We start from the raw sequence: 25,202 nt of genomic DNA, 5'->3' as shown, positions 1-25,202 counted from the left end.
AAACCACTCCCATATTCTTTGAATTAATAATAATAGTGGCTCAATACTCAGCTGAATGAAAATAATATAAATAGTACTACATAATACTTAAAAGGCACTTGAAACCTTTGAAATGACTCCTTCGCACATTAGCACAGACCATCAGCAATTTTCATGTGGTACAGTCAAATGTAAACTTTATATTATGGATTTCTTGATTGCGAATGTTTAAGACCCATTGGAATGTCAACAGATTTCAGAAGCAAGACTGAAACTTAAATATGATTTAGTCTTTTGCATTTACGAGAACATATTTTGTTTTGTGGGCAATCCACCCTTCTGTTTTTAACTAAATGAATTCACATATTCATTATGTAGTCAACATCATATTGCATGTGTGTGGGGGGGGGAGACACTCTTATCTCTGTGGCTTGATTATGTAAAGGAACAATTGATGATGATAATACCTTTCGTTTTTGATGGGATAAGCACTGCGTTGTTACTTTTAATAATAAAAATATATATATATCTTATTTTGCTTTGGTTGTGAAGAGCATAAAAACACATTTTAACACAAATGTCATAAAGTGCAATGTGTACCAGATGGCTTAAGCGGATTCATATCCTATTAAAAGTGGTAACCTATTGATCAGGAAGCTATAAACACATACTCAAAACAAAAGAACCTAGAAAATATAGAAGACTCTCCTCTGCTAAAGATGCTTGTTTCTACATTGATACAAACCAACTGATGCCTGCAATTGTAACTTTAAAATAGACAAAATAAGGTATTAAAGGAATATTCCGGGTTTAACACAAGCTCAATCAACAGCATTTGTGGCATAATGTTGTTTGCCACAAAAAATTATTTAGACTCGTCCCTCATTTTCTTTTAAAAAGCAAAAATCGAGGTTACAGTGAGGCATTTACAATAGAAGTGAATGGGGCCAATTTTTAGAGGGTTTAAAGGCAGAAATGTGAAGCTTATAATTTTATTAAAGCAATTGCATTCATTTTTCTGCTAAAACGCATGTATTATTTGAGCTGTAAAGTTGATTAAATCAAGGTTTTTACGGTTGTTTAGGGTTTTATTTTATATGTCATAACAATGAAGTTATATACATTTTTATATAAAAAAAGGTAAGTGATTTTATCACACTAAAATCAATTTTAACATGCATATTGTTTACGTCTTTATGGCTATATGTTTGAAACGGTATTTTAACATTTACGAATTGGCCCCATTCACTTCCATTGTAAGTGCCTCACTGGAATCCAGATTTTTGCTTTTTTTAAGAAAACGAGGGACGAGTCAAACTTTTTTTTTTTTGGTGTTAATCAACATTATGCCACAAATGCTGTCGATTGATTTTAACTTGTATTGAACCCGGAATATTCCTTTAACTTTTGCTTTAAACATTGTACTCTTCCAGTCTAGGGACTTTCAAAGTAAACATACATCAACAGTGACTTATTTACTCCTAAAAACATTAGAAACTAAAGATGTATCCATCATAAGATTATATATTATTCATTGTAGAATATGTGGAGTGCACCATTGTAACATGGGCTCAATATTTGTTCATCCATGCTGGAAAACAATCCTTAATATTCCTGCAATACATGCAATGTTGTTCATATATTGTGATCAGCCATGTGCCTAGCCACAGTTACAGGCCAAATGATTTCCTGAAATCATAGTAGGAAATGCTATACTGTTGAATCTGACGATTTAAATGACAAATTATGCAATTGTATGTTAGACCTTTAAGAACCACCATCACGGTAAGAGCAACTACATTATCCTTTATAGTTTGATTTGGGCCAAAAACAGAGTTAGCCTTGTGAAAAGAGTGTATGTGCATGTGTGCGACTCAGACAGTGTTACACTCTTCTTTTACTGCTGTAATTTGAATTTTTGTACAAAATGTACAATAAGTGTGAGACATGGAAAAAAGCAACATATACACTGAAAACACTTCTTATAGAGACAGAGTCAGGCAAGGGGGCGTTTGGTACTCAAATCTCACTCACTTATTGCTGCAGCGAGTCTGAACTAGAAAAAAAAATAGAAGGAAAAAAAAAAAAAAAGTAAACATACTAAAATGTCATAGCTTAACATCTCCATTCACCCCACCCCATGCCCCTAACCAAAAATAATAATAAATTATATATATATATATATATATATATATATATTTGATAACACCTGTACCACATTTTGCAGAAAACACAACCGGATCAGACCGGTCAAGACGTTAGAGTTTTTTTTGATTCAAATTATGGCATTTTGGAAAAAGTATAAAATGACAAATAAATTAAAATAAAATAAATACTTTGTTTGTGTAACAAAGTGGACAATTAGAGCACCAAAAGCTGGCCCCTGCTTTCATGTGATAGGGTAGCAGGAAGTTGTGGTACAGAGAAGGGTTACAATTGGTCATCGTCCGGTGATGGGCGGCCTCTTTTGTTAGTATGTCAGTTTGTAGAGCAGCTTTTGTTTAATATAAAGAAATAAACATGAATACCATGGGAGGGGGGATATTAACCCATATCTGACTGTGCAGCTATCAAAACAATTTGTACACTTAATACATGGACAGATTTTACTCTTTAGCAAAGGCGTTTGGGTTTTTTTTAACGAAGAGACAGCAATGTTTTTGCATTTGGATTACTTTCTCTTTCAACAGAGTTAAAGCTAAAAAAAAAAAAATAAAAAAAAAAACGCCCCACGCCCTGCTTCTAAAAATGTCAACTATAGTTGCTGACACAAAAGGCAGAGAAAACCTGTAAAAAGCAAACAAATATATATAAATAATATATTTACACATATAAATATATATTTATATATACCGTATATAATGTTTCTTGCTTTGTACTACACAGCATCAGGTGTTTCGTCTTGAATGTAAAATATAACCATAGGCAGGATGAACAAATGAAAATAAAAAAATTGAGGGAAAAACAAAAAACGCGACAGACAGCAGCTCCCCCGAACTCCACGGATGTGCCGCTAAATGTTGCACTTAGTCGCTGATCCGACTAGTGTCGCGCTTTTTCCTACAATGGTTGAGTTTTTGTCTTGTGATTGGGGAGGCCGGTTCAAATCTGCACAAACAGGCAACTTCCACCCAGAGTCTGATGAGTGACAGGCAAAACAGGGCGGGATCAGAGTTCACGGGAATTGACAGAGGCAGGGCAGAGCCGAACAGCGCAATGAAACATATCTTACTTACATCTTAGCTCATTTTACACGTACAGTCGTGATCAAGGCACAGGGAGCTTCTACAAGTTACTTATTTTCTTCAATAAAGTTGTACAAAATAATACATTTTACAGTCTGTACAAGAATAATAATGATCCAGCAGAGAAATCAAAAGACAGACCAAAAAAAGCCAGGCTAAAGGGGAGAGGAAGGGAAGGGAGGAGGGGTCAGAGAGCGACTACACCATCCGATAGACGTCCTTCTGTCTCGCATCGTAACTTTCGTCTTGCCCTCGGTTTGATGAAGTCCCCATGTGTCAGTGTGCAAGATTTTTGCAGCAGGGAGTAGACAGAAAGAGATGGGGAGGAGGACGAATGAGACACACGGAGAACAAAAGGGAAGAGGAGTTTTTGGAAAAACAGGAGATTTAAAATGGTGCATCTTTGCACTCACCAACACACAACTGGGAAAACCAACAAACAGAAAAAGTTTGTATTATTACAGGAAAATATATATATATATATATATATATATATATATATATATATATATATATATATATATATATATATACACACACACACACACACACACACACACACACTGTGTGTGTATGTATGCATGTGTGTGTGTGTGTATATATATATATATATATATATATATATATATATATATATATATATATATATATATATATATATATACACATACACACACACACACACACACACACACTGTGTGTGTATGTATGCATGTGTGTGTGTGTATATATATATATATATATATATATATATATATATATATATATATATATATATATACACACACACACACACACACACACCACACACACACACATATACATACATACATATACACACACACACACACACACACATACATACATACATATACATATATACACACACACACATATATATAAATATGTATATATATAGTTTGGATTTTTTGCACTGCGTTTAGTTCACTGTTCTGCATGAATCTAGCGTTGCATGCGCTCGCCTCTTCGAGAAGCCAGCATGTGATGGGTCTTGTGTTCAAGTCATTCGTTGCTCCACACGCAAATCAACCCTGGGCAGTAAACCACTCCAAACCCTCCTTTTCGCTTTTCTTTTCTTTTCTTTTTTTTTTTTTTTTTTTTTTGCAGAAAAAAGGAAACAATTTTCTCTACATTGTTTTTTTTATGTATCGGCCCATCATTTTTTGCTCTCTTCCAAGGGGTTCTGTCCACCTTCGGGGTGGGATGTGTGTGTTTCGGGAAAGTGAAAAGGTTGGGGTGGGACACACCAGGCTCACACAGGCACTATACGTTCGAAAGGACCAAAAAACGGTGGAGGATAAGAACAGCATGTGTGTGTGTTTTGTGCATCAATATAAGTAATGTGTGTTAGGCATACGATCGGAAAAAAAGACAGTTTGACGTGTAACATACATAGGACTGCGGGTCAAGAGTTTAGCTGGACTCGTTACGTGTCTGTATGTGTACGAAATGACTTCCTCATCTTGAGAAGACCCTTGAGATTGAGTTTGAGCAGTCCTGGACAGTTTATACTCGTCTTTTATCCCCCTCCCTCCCCTCCCTCTACCTCTCTCATATGTTTAGTTTTCCTCTCTCTTTATTAACATTGGTAGTCCTTGGCTGTATTAACAAGTCTTTTTGCCAGGTATCACAGCCATGCTTTCATCAGTAACACAGTGCGTCCCCTTTCCCCAGCCCCTAGTCACTCAGGATGGAGAAAGGCCATGTGTTGTGTGTGTGTATGCATGTGTGTTTATATATATATATATATATATATATATATATATATATATATACATATACATATATATACATATACATATATATATATATATATATATATACACACATACACACACACAAGTGTGCACATTATATATATAATATATATATATATATATATATATATATATATATATATATATACACATACATACATATACATATATATACACATACACACACACACACACACACACACACTGTGTGCGTATGTGTAAGAGGTGGGGACTCATCAGTTTGATATTGGGGCGTGATGTAAGGGCAGGTGGCCTATAGAAAGTTCCGGTGGTGAGTTTGCATCCCGTCATCACAGTCGCGATCACAAGAGTTCATACTGCCGTAGGTGCATGCGCTGGATGATGTCTCTGCAGTCGTTAAACACTCGTCGGATGTTTTCTGTGTCCACGGCGCAGGTGAAGTGGGGGTAGCAGTAGTGCCGGCCGTCGCCACTCGCTGTACTAATCCTCTGTAAGGAGAAAAAAATGCAAAACCGTTGAGTGTTTGTTCATTAAGTGATTCGTCTAGCAAATACAGCAATGGGTGACGGCAGGCCCAAAAATGAACACTCAGTTGGTCTATAACTTTAGTAGAAACTGCGAGTAAATTGGCTTTGGTAAGTAAATAAAGGTAATTACGCTAAAATTGGTTTGTAACTTTACAGGAACTGAGTAAATTGGCTTTGGTGAGTAAATAAACAATTAAGCTGAAGTTGGTCAGTTACTTTACAGAAACTGCAAGTAAATTGGCTTTGGTGAGTACATAAACAATTAAGCTTAAGTTGGTCGTAACTTCTCAGGAACTGCGAGTAAATTGGCTTTGGCGAGTAAATAAAAAGTTATTACTCTAAAGTTGGTTGAGTTATTGTTTCTCTGACCAATCAGGTGGTGCTTTCCAGATGAATATCACTTACGTTAACTTTTAACTACGTTACAGCTCGGCATATGCCTACCTATTGTTGCACATTTCTAATGAAAAGGTGCTTACAAGGAGATAACAATGTTTGATGTTTAAGTATACAATAAAATTCAATGGGATTCGACAAGCCGACTATTAAAAATCAGTAGTCGTGCAACCCCTTTTAAGAACAGCAACATAAACTGGCTTTGGTAAGTAAATAAAATGGAGGTTTCAGTGGAAAATTTATGGGATGCAAGCTTTTTTTTTTTTTTTGCATTTATCCAGAATTCTACGTGGCGGCACCTATGTGGAATATTCCAAAACAAAAATATGAGAAACAAAGTAACAATGGGTCCACATTTACAGAGAAAATGATACTGGCCAAAAATATAGTATATTTTTTTATAAAATGCAAAATACAGTATCATAATGGTTAAAATAACGATTGCTGTTAAATTTACCACTATTGACAGGTGTGGCAAAATTTTTATTTTGGACCCTGAGTGATTAGTTACCATGATGAATTCGGTACCAATTCATTTAGTTCTTTGACTCACCAGGAACTCGTCTCGGATGAAATATTTTGCTCTTGTAACTCGTGGATCTTCCCCTGGCTCTGGTGTTGCTGTTAATGAGAGAAAATAGATGGATCTAACAAACAGCACTGATAGTTTGATATCCAAAGTTACTACAGAGAGTTTCAGCTTTTTGTTAAAATAAGAATGTGTTGCCTGCATATTGCAAAAGGAAAGGCATAAACAATGAATCAGGGTAAGTTTTTCTGTCTCACTGACCATCATCCGGTGTAGTGTAGCGTGCAAAGTCTGGGAAGTAATCCTCAATTTTTGATTTACCCGCCAAAACCTTCTCAGCCAGCAAGTCTTGCTTGTTTAGGAACAGAATGACAGAAATGGTTCGAAGCCACCTGGAAAGTGAGGTAAGACAAAAAATACTTATGTATATAATCATTAAAAAGACCAAGGAAAACAAAGTAACCCTACCACATTGCAATAACACATATTAAACCCACTTCTTTTTATGTGTGAGGTATAAGAGGTTACCTGTTATTCCAGATATTCTTGAACAGGTTAAGTGCCTCCTGGAGTCTGTTGGTCTGATTGTCCTCTCTGAGCACCATGTTGTAACTGCTGCTGGCTACCACGAAAATGATGGCTGTCACGTCTGTAACATGGAGAAATAATAAGTTAAACATAGTAAACAATCCATTAAAACAGTTAATGCTTAATTACAACAAGTAGTAATGATAGATTGCAATGTCCGATATTTGGTCACTTTAAGATCGATCAATAAACATTGCTTCTTGTGAACATGGTGTAAAAATAAGCATCAGTTTAATTTCAGCAATTTTGTGTAGTTTTGTCATTTGGGAATCATTAAATTGTGTTATGTATATCCTTGCAATATATCAGCCACCCTGCTCTCAAGATATAGGTATATTGGTCAACTGCTAATTAATAGTTTAAGTAATAAAAAACAACAACATTTACCATTAAAACACTGGATCCATTTCCTGCGTTCATCTCTCTGTCCGCCAACATCAAACATACTGGAGAAAAAAAAAAAAAAAGAGAGAGCACATCAGTCATAAGCCCATAGACATGATGGCACATGGACTAGTTCTCTGTATCGAGTCAACATCAAGCACTTAATATTTAGGAGTGTAATTGTGGCCAGATCAATTCTAGTGTATGTTGGTTGTCTTTTGTAAAACCGTGTTGTAATCTAGAAGTTTCTTAAAGGGTTAGTTCACCCAAAAATGAAAATTCACCCATAATTGACTCACCTTTAAGCCATCCCAGATGTGTATGTTTTTCCTTCTTCAGCAGAGCGAAATGAATATTTTTATAAAGCACATTTCAGCTCTGTATATCCATACAATGAAAGCGAATGGGTGCCATATTTAGGCAGCATAAAAATAAGGTAGGTTTGTGTATAAAAATATATGGATAATTAAAATTGTATTCACTTTTAAAAAATGCTTCCTGCTACAAGTCAACCCATCACGGAGTTGTCGCGTGACAGCGTGATTGCGCATTCACGCAAGAAGACGGAAGCGTGCACTTTGTTTACAACAGAGGAAAGAACGTAATGCGCGCGAGTTAGGTAATTTCAAACAGCATCCCAGTGCTGGCAGAAAGTAACGATTTATAGTTAAAACTTTTTAATTATCAATTTGTTTCTTACATAAACCTATCGATTGGCTTCAGAAGACATTTATTGATCGAGTCGTGTGGATTACTTTTATGCTGCCTAAATATGCCTTTTGGACCATCAAACAGCCAGCAGCCTCATGGCACCCATTCACTTTCATTGTATGGACATACAGTGAAACATACAGAAATGTGCTTATAAAAATCTTCATTTCAGTTCTGCTGAAGAAGGAAAGACATACACATCTGGGATGGCTTAAAGGAGAGTAAATTATGAGAATTATCATTTTTGGGTGAACTAATCCTTTAAAGGCTGTAAGAAAATACTATGAAATCCTGGTTGAACTCACTGAAAATTTACTTTGTCCACTTGGAATCTTGTCTCGAAGATTCCAGAAGTCAGAACTCTGCATCTGAGCAAGTCCTGAGAGTGGGAAGGAAGTGAAGACAAAATAAGGAAAGAAATTTCTAATAAAAAATTTAATGGAAGTATGAAATGTCAGATGCTTTTTAAGACATAAATAAACAGGGTTCCCACACCTTTTGATCAATTAATTACCATAATAAGGACTTACAGCAACTGCACTCATTTAGAGCAATTTCTAGCATTACATATTCTATAGTTGATCAAAACAAGAAATTTCCATGACTTTCCATTATTTTAAGAACAAATTTCCATAACTCTTCCAGGCCTGGTAAAAAAATAAAATAAATTCCCATATATTTCCATGATCATGGGAACCCTGAATCAATGACTGACCAGCTTCAATTTCAAGCATGTTTCATTAGCCATGTTTACATGCAAACAAATAATCCATTCTTAATCCGACTGATAGTTCAATCGGATTGAAAAGCCTTCACGTAAACACAAAAATGATCCGACTGAGCTGGATCCGAATGAAATTTCCATCCGATTGAAAATGGTGGTGTAGATCTAAAATAATCAGTTTAAAAGAAAAATATCAGCCATATAAACCATGGCTAATTCTTTTAAACTAATTATTTTAGATATCCTTTAAACCATTGCTCTGTGCATTGGAGTTGTAGTCAGATTCCAATGTTTAGTTGCAATCTGACTACTTTCCCAATGCGCAGAGCAGTGGTGCATATGTATGTTTATACATGATAATAGTCACAGGAACCTAATTTATACAATGACAAAATGCATTATTAAGGGTATGTGGGTTCACACTGAATATTCTACAGGGCACATATTTTCTTTCATGACAGCAAAAAGCAAAAAAGAACATTGTGTCATTCTTAACAGGGACTTTAAGCAGCAGGTGTGGTTATGGCGTTCTGTGTTACATTGCATGTATGCGACTTCACTCGCATCCTGATATCGAAACCATAATTTCTAAAGCATTTCTTCTTTGCCATAGTGATGAAAGTATGTGACAGACTAGGAAAGTAAATGTTAGAATATGTTTTACAAGAGATGATGCAAAGTGGTAGTAAACAGTAAGTAGCTTAAACATCCTCCTCAAAACTTATGTTAAATTACACACAGTTATAGGCTCTGAATAAAAAAACCTCAAAAATATCGATAGCCTATTAATAATTATATTTAGGTTTTAGATGTAGGCTATTTATATCGTACAAGGGTAAAACTCTTCTTCTGACAGTTATTTAACACTGCAAGCATCCCTTCTCTTGCTGTTTTAAATAGCCTACCTTTTTTTTCTTGAATGATTAAATGCTCCGTTCCGCCATCATTCTTGCATAGTGATTTTTTCATAGCGTCCCGTCCGCAGCAATTGCTTAAAGTCTATATTATTTTGTTTCCATTCCACATCTGTAAACTGCTTTAAGGACAACAAGGAACAACTCTCACCTAACTGTCTTTACTTCGTACTCGCATCCAGTGATGCCTGCGGTTAGATTGGAGGAGGAATGGGCATGAGGCAAATATATGGTTAAATCAGACAGGGATTTAGATGCTGCTTCTAATTCTTCGTTTGCCGAGTAGAGTGAGTAACATGAGATGAAAGCTTTTCTGGCATATTTTTTTAGATCTCAACAAAGCAAAAATGCCATTTACGGACTTTGGTGCCATTCTCACTTTCTCAGCCTTTCTCCACTTCTTCAGAACGCAAAAAATGACACTCTTCGCATGCGCAGAAGTTCAGTTCAGAATACATATAATGCACATGTAAACGAATAATTGTATCTGATTGTAAAGTTTAGGGGACATATAAAAAGTACATTCGGAATCTGCAATCAGATTGAATTTATTTGGATTGACGAAAATTAGTGCATGTAAACATAGCTATAGAAGCTTGTGGATTGCTGGTCACATACCTGATCAGTGGGAGTATAATCACTCTGTTTCACAGTGTCAATCCTATCCAGGAAACTAAAAAGAAATAGAGAAACAACATTAAAATGGCAATATTTCTGCAGGATTTCTATACTGGCCAGTAGGGATGAGAAACTTAAGGAATTGAATGATTCTGATTCTGATTCCACTTACTGTACGATTCTATTAAAGGAACATTCTTGCCTCAATACAAGTTAAGCCCAATCGACAGCATTTGTCGCATAATATTGATTAGCACAAAATTTATTTTTGACTTGCCCTTCCTTTTCTATAAAAAAAAAAAAAAAAAAAGCTAAAATCTGGGCTCCAGTGAGGCACTTACAATGGAAGTGAATGGGGCCAATCTGTAAATGTTAAAATACTCACCATTTCATAAGTATAGATACAAGACATACATAATGTGTGTAACATGATTTTAATGTGATAAAATCACTTAGTAACCTTCTGTGTAAAGTTACAACTTCGTTGCCATGACAATCAACAATCCCTAAAAACCCTAAAATGGCTGTAAAAATTACAATTTAAACAACTTTACAGCTCAAATAAAATACATTTTAACAGAAGAATTAATGCAAGTGCTTTTAATAAAATATTAGCTTCACATTTCTGCCTTTAAACCCTCCAAAAATCGGCCCCATTCACTTCCATTGGAAGTGCCTCTATGTAACATCAAGTGTTGCTTTTTTTAAAGAAATTATTTTTGTGGTTATCAACATTATGCCACAAATGCTGTTGATTGAGCTTAACTTGTATTGAACCCAGAACACAGTATTCCTTTAACCATCCTTAATCCATGAGGAAGCACCAAAAAAGAAAAAAAAAAAAAAAAGAAAAAGGCAGCTGACATAAGCTGCGGCTGTGGTATCAGCCAGCAGGTGGCGCATGTTTGTGTCTGAGATCAAAGCAGGCAGGGTTCTGAGTCATAGTGATCAGAGTGTACTCAGTCAGACTCTGCTCTAGTCAATGGATATGCTCTAGTGGGAGGAATCAGAGAGGGGAAGAGAGGGCAAAACAGAGGGCGGCGATCAAGAATCGCTGTCTTAGTCGAAACGGCTGAAAACGTGCTGGAGGAACAAGATGGTGGGACGGCTCGAACTCAGCTCCTGGCTCTTTGTGCATACAGCTAGGATCTAAAAGGCCACGTACACACTGTAGATAAATACGATTGTCACTCCCCTTTTGAGTGCTTAATTCTGTTCTGTACACACAGAATTAAGTTATTTACGAGATTGACAACCGCACTCTAGAACTGAATGCACTCTGGAAAGATTCACATAGTGAGCACAGAATGTACATTGAATATGCGTAGTGTGTACAGAACTAAACTCAACAACAATTTGTTAACACTGCATGAAATAAAAATTAAAGTTATGTGGCTTTCAGTCCATGTCTATTTGCTTTGAAGACATTTACAATCCAAAATAATTTGCCATTATATCAAACACTGCTGAAAGCTATTTGGTTCGTTAAATGAAGCTTAACATTGTCTTTGTGTTTGTTTTTGAGTTGCCACAGTATGCAATAGACTAGCATGTCTTAAGGTCAATCAGTCAATCATTGTTTTGAGGAATGAAGGCTATACAATGCTTGAAATTGCCAAAAAACTGAAGATTTCATACAAAGGTGTACACTACAGTCTTCAAAGACAAAGGACAACTGGCTCTAACAAGGACAGAAAGAGATGTGAAAGGCCAGATGCACAACTAAACAAGAGGATAAGTACATCAGAGTCTCTAGTTTGAGAAATAGATGCCTCACATGTCCTCAGCTGACAGCTTCATTGAATTCTACCCGCTCAACACCAGTTTCATGTACAACAGTAAAGAGAAGACTCAGGGGTGCAGGCCTTATGGGAAGAATTGCAAAGAAAAAGCCACTTTTGAAACAGAAAAACAAAAAGAAAAGGTTAGAGTGGGCAAAGAAACATAGACATTGGACAACAGATAATTGGAAAAGAGTGTTATGGATCTTAACCCCATTGAGCTTTTGTGGGATCAGCTAGACTGTAAGGTGTGTGAGAAATGCCTGACAAGACAGCCACATCTATGGCAAGTGCTACAGGAAGCGTGGGGTGAAATGTCACCTGAATATCTGGACAAACTGACAGCTAGAATGCCAAGGATCTGCAAAGCTGTCATTAATGCACGTGGAGGATTTTGTGATGAGAACTCTTTGAAGTAGTTTAAGAAGTTCTGAATGTTTTTTTTTTTTTTTTTTTTTAAATTGTAATAGTAATTTTTCAAGTTATTAATGTCCTGACTATACATCAGTTGAATGCCACTTTGGTGAATGTTTCACCAATTTCTTTCCATAAGAGCAATATCTGTACATTATTCCAAACATTTGGCCGCCAGTGTATATGCTGATGTATGCCAAAAAGTTTACAAACTGAAAGGGGCACTTAGTATTTTCTGTGTTTACGTCTTGGACTAACACTGACACTTAGCGGTGTGGATGCAGCATCATTCAAACGCAATAATTTTCAGTTAGTGATGCCATTGTAGAAATTGGACTATTCACAGTTAGTCATGAATTTAATCCACGAGTGAAAGTGTCCAACAGCACAACAGTTACTAAGATTAAACAAGTAGTATTCAGCTGGTCATGTTATTCTAACATGGCCACCCCCATGAGGGGACCTCTCCATGTAGAATAAAGTTACTGATATGACTGGGGTTTTCATCTTCATCTTATGTGAGTGCTCATAGTTTTATACATATGTTTAAATATGACTACTATCTCTGCTATATGACTACTTCTTTTGGAGCAAACATTTTAAATGAGGAAAAAATGCATTGCACCTTAACTTTAAGCAGATATACCCATTTTAAATTGACATACTTTCTCTTCCAGAAAAAATGGATCAAAAATATTGATAACTCATCCTGCACTTTTGTCCAATCAACTGATTTCTAGAATGAGAATGTCCCTCCCCCTAATAAAATGCAACAGTGCTTGTCCATTTTTTCCACCGTTTTGGTTCTGGAAGTATTTTTATCTTTTTTTTTTTCATAGGGATTTCATTAAAGTCTTCATAAAATCCTTCATAAAATTTCTAAGCCATGAAGCAAACCAATCAGCTCTGATGTGACTCGTTGCAAACTTTGAAGCAAAAAAGTATTTGAAAATTGAAGGTACAAGACTGTGTACATAATGTCTTTCATGCAGGAATGAACAACAATCCCATGAAGCATTGTGAATGATGTAATCGAATTAAAAACAATGGATATATCTAAAACTATTGATTTTAAGTAGCTGATTATAAGTATAGAAGAAATATATTTTAAGTTTATTGCAAAATGTGTAGGGAGACCAACTTGATCATGGGATTGGAAGTTGGCTGCAGAGCTTGTCTGGTGTGATTTGTTTGCTGGAACACTCTAATTGGTGTATCTTACTTCTTTAAGATTCACGGGTAGTAGGAACTAGGAATTCCTCTATTAAACCTGTTTTTCTTAAATTAAATTGAACACAGATCTATGGCTTTCACAGGAGCATATCATAGATTAATAACCTCAGAGCTCACGGTAGGTCTATCTTTAAAGGCTTAAGTTATTGTTAAACATCAATTCCACTATGGAAAAACATGAATGGAATTTTTAATTCCAGAAGCAGACCTTCACAATTCACAATTTAAAACCAGCCGCTTAATGCGCATTTGCATAACACAGCGTCTTTATCAACAGTGATTTAAAATTGCCAGATGATAAATACATCTCCATTTCCAAATATTACATTAATATATAGCGAACACCAAACTGGTTTAACTGTTCCCATGTTTCGTTTACAGCCGCAAAGTACCAAAACATTTCGATGGTTGTTACTGCCATTTCTCACAATTTCAGAAATCAGGGACAGAACGTTAATTTAGGGGATTCACTCCCACAGTTAAGCGTGGTTGTCACTCCCAAAACCTACGTGTATGTGGTCAAAGAGAGTGATCAAAATAAACATTTGAAGCATAGCAATCTATTGATGTCCTTGAACAGGGTAGAAAAATACCAGAACGTGATGTTATGATGTTAGGTTCCATAAATGGTCCATGAACGTCTCCATTTTTCCATAGATGCCGAAACTATAATACTTAAGTGTTTGCTTTGCCGCGAATGATTCTACAGTGATATGGCAAAAGAAATTGTATTGGCATGAATAGACAATATATCCTTCTATTGCATTATACTCGCTTGTTGCATGTAACAACAAACATAAAGCAGATGCTAAATATATCTTATTAAATATAACAAATTTCATATAATGACTTTCATTGAATAATGACTTAAATTTCAGTCTGTTCCTCACACAAAGCTATCAAATGGATTCAAAATACATTTATGTCCTCATGTCCAATTTCATAATATGGTAATGAGTGGCCAGGATATTTTTTATTTATTCATTTATTTATTTTCATTAAACTTCTGAATGACGAAAGAAAGTCATACAGGTTTGGAATGATATGAAAGTGAGCAAATGACAGAATTTTTATTTTTGGGTGAACCATCCCTTTAAATTCCTTACAATTCCCATCCCTGTAAAAGTGTAACACCTTATCAAATAACCTGAGAGGGAATCAGAGACAAAGCGGGAGAAATCAGAAGGTAGGACAAGGTTGTAAACCCCCTCCTTCCACCCCAAGCCCAATTGGAATGTGACATACAGGGTTGAAATGTGACAGCAAGGCTGAAGGTGCCACACACAGTGGCATGGGCCTGAAACTGCACTAATGTGTGTATGTGCATGCATGTATGTGTGCACGCTAAACCCACAGCAGTCCATACAAATGAAAGTGTTATGGCACTTCACATGGAAGAGGAGGCATAAACTAGGTATGCGCAAACTACATATTTTTCCAAATCAATTAGACGACTAATGAGTGTTAAGGAAGCCCTGTTTAACAAAGCTGGTTTCAGGCCACCTAATGCATTTCTTAGGCCAGAAACATAAAATTTCAAAGCAAGTATGCAAATGCAAACGCTTGGCTAACTAATTGTCAATGTGCGGTCCAGTTGAACATGCCTAACGTGCGTTCTTGCGTTACTGTGGCGGCAACAAACCTCAGTACTCAAGGGGGTGATGGAGTTACCTTCAAAAGTCTATCATTGAACTGGATGAGTTATTATTCAGGTAAGTTGCTATAAATATATTGAGTTTCTCAGCAATATTCTCTTCAAACTGATGCTCCGCCATGACAGTAGTTGACTTGAATGCACCATGTACTTGTGTTGTGTTATGAAATGCGTTCCGACACATTTTGGAATGCAACAATGCACATAATCCAGCTAGCATAGCTAGAAGCATCTGCATTCAGGCACTTACGTGGAGTATGTTTTGACCTTTAAGCGGCATTTACATAAAACGCATTCTTGTGTTCAAAAAACAGCTAAACTGAGTGCAACAGAATAGAACAGAACGCAGAGGTCTCAAGACATGTTTTTAAAAGTTTTTAAAAGACTTGATGTTTACATTGACAGGCCGAGTTGCAAATGCAATGCTTGTCGTGAGACGCGATGCATCAGCTAAAGACATCCGTCTGTCACCAATGTAATTGAAATGAGGCAACTTTTCCTAGACAGTTCTAGAGGGTTTTACCACTGTTAAAATTATTGAAATTAAAATATAAGAAAAATATCAAAATTAGTGCACTAACTGATTAGTTGGTTGTTGGGACAACTAGGACAAACAGGACAAAATAATGCAGACAGACAAACAGACAGGAAGGGGGTTTGCACAGCCAGTTGTGTTGTGACCACAGCCACTGTCTAACACCATATCTCAATTATTGCCTTTCTTCCTATTAATAGCGCATTTCCAACAATATAGCAGCCCAGTTGGTTAGACATAATACAACTCAAGCCCCTCTGAGAATGCATACAGTCTTTGCTGTCGTAATGCCAAGCAGAGGAGACAACTATAGCTGCGATGGAGTATATTTTGGCCTGCATTCCAAATACAGACTCAACTCAAGTGGAATTCTAGAATTTTAATGCCCTCACAGCAGGAAGCTCAAGAACACGAAATTCTAGTTACGTGTCGATCTCGGTCAATTGTTGCATAGTCTCAAAAACTGTGATGTGCATTCTAGTTTGGATCAAGTGTGTGGCACAGCCTTTGAAAACAAGCTTAAAAGTGTGATATAGATGTTTAGAGTCTTAAAAAAAAAACAAAAAAAAAAACAGGATAGATACAGAAAGTAGAAACACTTCAAGTAGTAAATGGATGGTCTGTTCATACACAGACAAACACACACAGCATCACATGAGTCATATGACTTATACCAGACAGAATTTCTGTTCGTATCCCTTTATATATTATATAAGAAAAAGTGGACAATATATACACACACACACATACACATACACACATACACACACACACTTGAAGCCAAATATATTTAAACTCCGTTTTTCACAATTCCTGACATTTACATTTAATCATAGAAAACATTCCGTCTTAGGTCAGTTAGGATCACTACTTTATTTTAAAAATGTGAAATGTCAGAATAATAGTAGAGAGAATGATTTATTTCAGCTTTTATTTCTTTCATCACATTCCCAGAGGGTCAGAAGTTTACATACACTTTGTTAGTATTTGGTAGTATTGCCTTTAAATGTTTAACTTGGGTCAAACTTTTTGGGTAGCCATCCCAAAGAGGGATTCTTTTAGGCAAAGAAACACAGACATTGGACAACAGATAATTGGAAAAGAGTGTTATGGATCTTAACCCCATTGAGCGTTTGTGAGATCAGCTAGACTGTAAGGTGTGTGAGAAGTGCCCGACAAGACAGTCACATCTATGGCAAGTGCTACAGGAAGCGTGGGGTGAAATGTCACCTGAGTATCTGGACAAACTGACAGCTAGAATGCCAAGGATCTGCAAAGCTGTCATTGCTGCACGTGGAGAATTTTTTGATAAGAACTCTTTGAAGAAGTTTAAGAATTTCTGAACATTTTTTCAAATTGTAATAGTAATTTTTCACGTTATTAATGTCCTGACCATACATTGTGATCAGTTGAATGCCACTTTGGTGAATAAAAGTACCAATTTCATTCCATAAGAGCAAAATCTGTACATTATTCCAAACGTTTTGGCCCCTATGTGTGTGTGAAAAAAAATCTGCACTGTTTATTCTTTTGATCTTTCATTTAAAAAATAAATAAATAAATAAATAAAAAAAATCTAACCTTTAATTGAAGTAAAACAGTTGAAAGAGGGGAATATCTCATTATTAAATATTTCTCTCCAAAACACGTTGGCCACAATTATTGGCACCCCTAGAAATTCTTATAAGTAAAATATATCTGAAGTATATTCCCATTCATATTTTACATTTTTTAGTGCACTTGGGTGACAAGGAACATGAAATTTTTCAGCCATGACTTCCTGTTTCACAGGGATATAAATATAAGGTAACACACAGGCCAAATTCCCTTAATCATCAATCACAGTGGGTTAGACTAAAGAAAATTGTTCTGATGTGTGGCAAAACGTTGTTGAGCTTCACAAAATGGGAAGTGGCTATAAGAAAATAGCTAAAGCATTGAAAATGCCCATTTCCACCATCAGGGCAATAATTAACATGTTCCAATCAACTGAAGATCTTAAGAATCGGCCTGGAAAAGGACGTGTGTCTATACTGTCTTCATGCACAGTGAGCAGGATGGTTCAAGTGGCCAAAGAATCTCCAAGGATCACAGCTGGAAAACTGCAGAAATTAGATGGCTCTTAGGGTCAGAAAGTAAAAAAAAAAAAAAAAAATATATATATATATATATCAGACATCACCTACATTACCACAAGTTGTTTGGGAGGGTTTCAAGAAAAAAGCCTCTGCTCTCCAACAACAAACTCAAGCGTCTTCAGTTTGCCAGACACTACAGGAACTTCAAATGCGACCAGGTTCTATGGTCAGATGAAACAAAAAAAAAAAAAAAAGAGCTTTTTGGCAGCAAACACCAGAGATGGGTTTGGCACACACAGAGATGAAGTACCCAGTGCCCACGGTTAAATGTGGTGATGGATCTTTAATGTTGTGGGGCTGTTTTTATGCCAGAGGTCCTGGACATCTTGTTCAGATACATGGCATCACGGACTCTATCAAATACCAACAGATAAAAAATCTAAATCTGGCTGCCTCTGCCAGAAAGCTTACAATGGGCCCTGATTGGATCTTCCAGCAGGACAATGATCCAAAACAAACATCAAAATCAACACAAAAATGGTTCACTGAGCACAAAATCAAAGTTGTGCCATGGCCATCCCAGTCCCCCGACCTGAACCCCATAGAAAATGTGTGGGGTGAACTGAAGAGGAGAGTCCACCAAAATGGACCTCTGAATTTGAAGGATCTGAAAAAATTCTGTATGGAGGAATGGTTTCAGATCCCTTGCCAGGTGTTCTCCAACTTCATTTGGCATTATAAGAGAAGACTCATAGCTGTTATCTTGGCAAAGAGAGGTTGCAAAAAGTATTGAATAAAAGAGTGCCAATAATTATCGCCATAATATTTATTTAATAATGAGATTTACCCCGTTTCAATTGTTTTACTTCAATTAAAGGTTAGATTTCAAAAGGATAAACGATGCAGATTTTTCACAGCCTTCTTTGCTCATTTTTACCAAGGGTGCCAATATTTTTGGCCACAACTGTATGTATATGTGTGTGTGTGTATATATATATATATATATATATATATATATATATATATATATATATATATATATATATATATATATATAGCTTATTAAGAATTAATACAAAAAGTTCAAGTATTATATAGGTTGGCAATATTTAAATAATAACATTTACAATTACACTAAATCCAATTTTGCAAAGTTTTAGATGGATATAACTGTTTAATTATTATCTGAAATACTGCATTTTACTGGATTACACCCATAATAGGGTGTATTATATTGTTTTATATATATATATATATATATATATTGCGATTGTGATTTGAAATGCGATATGATAAAAAAAAAAACTAGGAAGTGATTCCTTTCGACCAAAATTTGGTAATGTTATACTGCCAATAAAAAGACTTGGGCTACTCCTCCTTTTTCTCCCAATTGGGAATGCCCAATTCCCAAAGTCCTCGTGGTCATGTAGTGATTCGCCTTGGTCCGAGTGGTGGAGGACGAATCTCAGTTGCCTCCGCATCTGAGACCGTAAACCCCCGCATCTTATCACGTGGCTTGTTGAGCGCGTTGCCACGGAGACATAGCGCGTGTGGAGGCTTCACACCATCCACCGCGGCAACCACGCTCAACTCACCACACGCCCCACCGAGAACGTAACACATTATAGCAACTACGAGGAGGTTACCCCATGTGACTCTACCCTCCATAGCAACCGGGCCAATTTGGTTGCTTAGGAGACCTGGCTGGAGTCACTCAGCATAGCCTGGGGTTCGAACTAGCGATCTCCAGGGGTGGTAGCCAGCGTCTTTTACCACTGAGCTACCCAGGCCCCCGACTTAGGCTACTCTTTAAGGTTTCACACTTGAGTTCTGTTAAAAAGCACATCCTTTACTCTGAGCACGAGATGTTGTGGCGAGTGCACAGAAGCGCTCTGTAACCAATAAATACGCGTGCTCTTAGAATGTGTAATACACTAATACAATATAGACAGGAAAGAGCACTGGACTTAAACTTTGAAGCGAGCAGAATGCGCATACTATTTATTTATTTATTGAATTAAATCGCAGCCCTCTGCAGTTCAATAATTGCACAAGTTCATATCGCAATTTTGTTAATTGCGCAGCCCTAACCCATAGCTACTGTATTCTTTTTTTCTTCTCTCTAATTAAAAGGGCAGTTCACTGAAAAATAACGTATATTAAAATGCAAATGATACCACTGTCATATGTCTCAGCTTTGGAACAGCTTTTTGTCAATTTTATTTTTAAACATTCCATACTCTCAATCACGACCCTAAAGACTTTGTTTAAATGCCAAAAATATCAAAAGAAATCGATGTATATTGTAGCTGCTGATCTCTTTGAACTATACATGGAATAACTTATAGGAACGAATTACAGTATCCCTTATTCTAACCATTTATGTTAAATAATGTCCCAGTTTCAGATGTTAAGACAGACTCAACGAACAACAATTTACGAATCATTGGTTAAAAAAAAAAAAAAAAAAGTTAATGTAACTTTTTACATTAAAGACAGAAAATCATGCTGCTGCTGTGGTGATACTTGTTTGATTGTCCGTATCTGACTGGCTTTTAAATGCGTTCTGAACTGAACAGAAGTCAGTGGAATTTACAACTCAGATTGTGTGTTTGAGCCAAACAGCTGTTCTGGGTAAAACGCCGATGGCACCGCACTATCTATTCATTTATTCTTAGGAAAGGTCCAAAATATTATATTTTTGGAGCATTCCTGTGTTAAGTGGTCATAGTGCAAACAATGATCCAGATCGGCACCAGAAAGATGACAACCAGTCCTTTAAATAAACAACAAACCCAAGAAAACATTCCTGGAAATTATTAACATCTAACAATCATTTCTGGAAGCGTGTGTTAGGTAGACGCAATACAAGCAAATATAACTTAAAATACTGTTTTTAAGTTCACCTCTTTCCTCTTTTCCTTCATTCAATGCTACTATAATTTATACTACTCTGCAAAAGTTTGAAGTATCCAAAAATCTTTGAAACATTTCCTGCTACTATTATTAAAACTTAAAAAGCAAAAATAACGATTAGGTTCAAAAGTTGAGACTACTAGTAAAACTACTAGTTTTTTTTTTTTGCATTATTATAAATTATCATCAGCCTAGTTTTTTCATTACAAATAATATAATCAGCATAACAATAAGTGAAAATTTGAATACAAAAAATTAACATGAATTCTTAGAATTTGGTCGGTCCCTTGGTTGCTTTAATGACAGGATGCACTCAGCAAGTTTGTGTGAAATTTGGAATCTTACATTTTTCATATTCATTTTACATCAAACGTTCCTTGTTTCCAATTTTTCAAAATCCCAAAACTTATTTCTAGGTTTAAATTAGATTTTATATTATATTATACTGTATACATATATTTTTTTACTAATGAATCACAGTGTGTAGCATTATATTTATTTATATATTATTCATTATTTATAATAAAGACATAAATATGTAAATTAAAATGTAAAACAAAAATTATAAGTTACTGTTGCTAATTAAAAAAGCCAACAAGAAACTACAAAGAGAAAAATCTGTGCACGGAAAGTAGAGTGAGCTGCTTCCCGATGGTGAATTAGCATGGTAAAGCTGATCATATCCTCATTGCTTACTAATCTGGTTAATGTTACAGCTCATCTAGTTAACAGTAGGGTATTAAGAGTGTGGATTAGGCAGCTTCCGGGGCCAAAACGGCTAACACTGTTTAGGCTCAGAGTGGGTTGTGTGTGTGTGCGTGGCACGGTACGGTACAAAGATCTAACAGTAAGCCTTTTTTAGAAACACAGTCGCATTCAACAACAAATGGTTATAGACCTTATTCAGAGAAGCGTCATATTAGATTTTTGGCTAGCATGAAAACGAGGCTGAGGGAGAGACTTACCATCTCTTCAATGGGTTGTACTGTAGATTAAAGTGTTTTAGATCATTCTGCAGACAAAACATTGAAAAAAAAAAAACATCTTTCCAAAATTTTTTTGTAGACAACAAACTCCTGAAAGCACATGTTGTGAAAATTAGATGATGTCAATGACCTTCATACAGCTTTATACAATGCATGGCATTGAAGTGACTGAAAGTCTATCCCTCATAGCCTTGTTTTCATTCTCGTCAAAAATCAAATATGACTACTGTGAACAAGGTCTATTGTTGAATTTTTTTTACTTTTTTTTTTGCATTGATTGCAACTGCTTTTATTTTCTCCTGTAAAAAAAAATAAATAAAATAAATTCAAATGTGGTGCATCAAAAACCTCCTACGATATCTGATATTTGTCGGATTTGAAGTGCAGCATACTTGCAAAAAAGCTAGCTACATCTCATATGATAATTTTACAACATTGTGAATTAGTCGCGAGCCTTTGCACACACACACGCGCGCGCGCGCGCGCGCACACACACACACACTTCTCCAAGTTTGCAATGCCAGAGTAAGGGAGCAGCAGAAAGATGGAGCTAGGAACGATGGAAGAGAAAGAAAAGAGAGAAGGCTGTGTCTGACATAACAGCGGCGCTCCAAAAATAGCTCCCTGGCGCCCTGGCCTCCAGCTCGGTTGTCATAGCGACAGAACCACAGGTGCTATAAATAGACTATCAGCTCCAAATCTTGTGTGACTGGAGAGAGGCCAGAGAGAGGGAGAGACAGACAGAAAGAGCAAAAAGAAAAAGAAAGACAAAGGGAATGTAGGGAGGAAGAGAGAGGAGGGAAAGGTGGAGAAGGGCCAGTCAAAAAAAGAAAGCGAGAGAAAAAACAGGTCTGGTTTCGCAAAAGAGGGAGGGGGAGAAATAAGAGAGAGCGGGCAGAAAGAAACATGGAGGATGATTTAGGATTTTTTTCTCCATGTGCTAGATTTACGTTTATGAAACATGGACAAGAAGGAACATTTGTCTGATTTACGAAAATAAACTTTGTAAAACATTGCTAATTCTTTTTTCTGTGTAACACACACCCATTTTCCCCATGCATTGGATTTGTGTTTACGAAACGTGAACAAGAAGGAACGCAACGTTTTCTTAGATAATATTGTCAATTTTTCAGATCTTATATTCTTACTATGTTTATTCATCCTTTTTTCTCCTCCATACATTGGAGTTATGTCTACGAAACATGAATGAGCAGGAACGCAGCGTTTCTCTGGTTTATGAAAATATTTAAGTTTGTAGAAAATATTGTACATTTTTTCGATATTACACACATTTTCTCTGACAACTAGGGATGTCCCGATGACATTTTTATTTGAGTAAGAGTACAAGTACCAATACTTTTTTTTTTCTGAACTCTAGTTTATTAAAATTTTATCATCTAACTGGTTTTTAAATAAATACATTCATTAAAACTTTAATCAAATGGAAATATATATATTTTTCTCAACATTTTATTGCATTATTTTCATCAAAAGTGCTTTTATTCAGAACCTCACAGCACAATCCAAAATACAACATGAGTTATTTTTGTCAAATAAAGCGCTGTATAATACAGCATCACAGATGTTGCTTAAATATAATAAAATTACTATAGATTTTTTTTTTATTATTATTATGTAGTAGTAGTAGTAGTAGTAGTAGTAGTAGTAGTAGTATAACAGTGAATATTACATAACTATACAGTAGTGATCTAGTTCTGTCACACTTTTTACTTTTTTGAGCTTTTATTTTGAAGTGTTTCTGTGTTGCTATGACCAAGGATCTCTCATAGACCTTTTTCCACACTCGGGGTTTTGGTACGCGGAAGTAAACTTTTGCAGGGTAAACTTCGACCGCTGTGAATGGGAGATCACAGCAAATATTATTTTCACTTACTCATTTGCTCCAAGACCAAAAGAAAAAATCCACTCTTACGTTTGAATGACTTTCCAGAAGAGGAAAAAAAAAATAAGAGAACGGTGGATTATGAGAGCAAAATGGGAGAAGATGCCAAATTTACTGTCACTCTCTCAGCAGCTGTAATCGAAAACCCCTCGCAGCTGTGGTAATTCATTTTTTTAAACTAATTTCAGGGTAATATATCACAAAGCATAATGTTTTAAATTTACACTCAAGATTTAAAAAATGTATAATATTAAAAAAAAAATTGCGAGATTTACACTGATAAATAAGGCGGAAACGCATCACAGTCCGTGAAAAAGGTCTATTGACATTATGACGGTAGCGTCCCACTCTGGAAAAGCCGGTCGCTATGTGACTCAAAGTGATTATACAAACAAGGCATGCAATGCACATGATGGTGTTTTCTGTGTATGAGCTAGGGATCTCTAAAAGGTATGAGCATTTGTGTCTTTATGTCAGCACAACACCGGTTCCACACATTCACAAGCACTCACATTCAAACTACATCACATAAAATCGCAGCTTTTGCTAGTAAATAATCTCACTAGGACATGACGTGATTTTAATTTGTGCGCTGAATACTGAATTACATTCGTACATCAGATGGTACAGGTTTTTGGTATCGGAACAATTTAATCAGCATGAGTACAAGTACATGAGCATGGTATCGGACCCGATTCCGATACCAGTATCGGTACATCCCTACCCTCAACAGCAAATCCCTAATCAAACATCTTTTTTTTTTCTTTGCACTGAATTTACAAAACACAGACAAGCAGAATCATTTGTTTGATTTGCCAAAAAAAAAAAGAAAAAAGTTTGTAGAAAAAACATCGTTCATTTTTTTCGCCATTTTCCCCCAAGCATTGGATTTATGTTTGTGTGTAAATCTGAATAAGCAGGAACGCAATGTTTCTTTGGTTATGAAAACATACACTGTAAACCCCAATGTTGTCATTACTGGAAAAATGAAGTTGTCTTAATTAAACATTATTTGAAATGTCAAGTTTTGGGCTCATTAATCAAATATCTATGATTCTTGAACAGATTTTTCTTAAAAGTGTTAACTCAAACTATTTAGTACAAAAGTAAGGCTAAGGGGAATACCCATAATGCCTTGCGCTTGAATTATTTAATTATGTTTCCTTGGTCAAAGGGAAATAGTTGTTTTGTGTGATGTCCCCATTAGGGTGACCTTTGTCCCCTTTGGTCAAGTTAGACCCTGTTAACACTATCCAGTTCTTCTTATGCATGTGCAAATAAAGTACAGCTGTCTATGGATTTCTGTGGAGAAATAAGTTTATTTAAT

The 25,202-nt window shown here is 35.9% G+C and overlaps 1 protein-coding gene across 3 annotated transcripts in view; it reads right to left on the bottom strand.

Annotated features, from left to right (window-relative positions):
• Positions 1–5,192: 5,192 nt before the first annotated feature.
• LOC127445955 (guanine nucleotide-binding protein G(s) subunit alpha-like) overlaps positions 5,193–25,202 on the bottom strand; it is a 66,095-nt gene continuing 46,085 nt past the window's right edge. For 2 of the 3 annotated variants that reach the window (XM_051706489.1, XM_051706490.1), the window contains exons 6-12: positions 10,376–10,430; positions 8,425–8,498; positions 7,412–7,470; positions 6,965–7,085; positions 6,698–6,828; positions 6,461–6,528; positions 5,195–5,472 (exon numbers count right to left, since the gene is read on the bottom strand). In XM_051706489.1, coding sequence (XP_051562449.1) covers positions 5,326–5,472; positions 6,461–6,528; positions 6,698–6,828; positions 6,965–7,085; positions 7,412–7,470; positions 8,425–8,498; positions 10,376–10,430 — 655 coding nt within the window. In that variant the 3' untranslated portion in view covers positions 5,195–5,325. Of the gene's footprint in view, positions 5,473–6,460; positions 6,529–6,697; positions 6,829–6,964; positions 7,086–7,411; positions 7,471–8,424; positions 8,499–10,375; positions 10,431–25,202 lie in introns of all 3 variants that reach the window. The other variant, XM_051706491.1, reaches the window with a different exon arrangement.

This window comes from Myxocyprinus asiaticus, chromosome 9 (genome assembly GCF_019703515.2).
Source record: "Myxocyprinus asiaticus isolate MX2 ecotype Aquarium Trade chromosome 9, UBuf_Myxa_2, whole genome shotgun sequence".
Classification (NCBI taxonomy): Eukaryota; Metazoa; Chordata; class Actinopteri; order Cypriniformes; family Catostomidae; genus Myxocyprinus; species Myxocyprinus asiaticus.
Note: the sequence above shows the minus strand (reverse complement) of the source record. Positions and strands in the feature narration are given on the sequence as shown.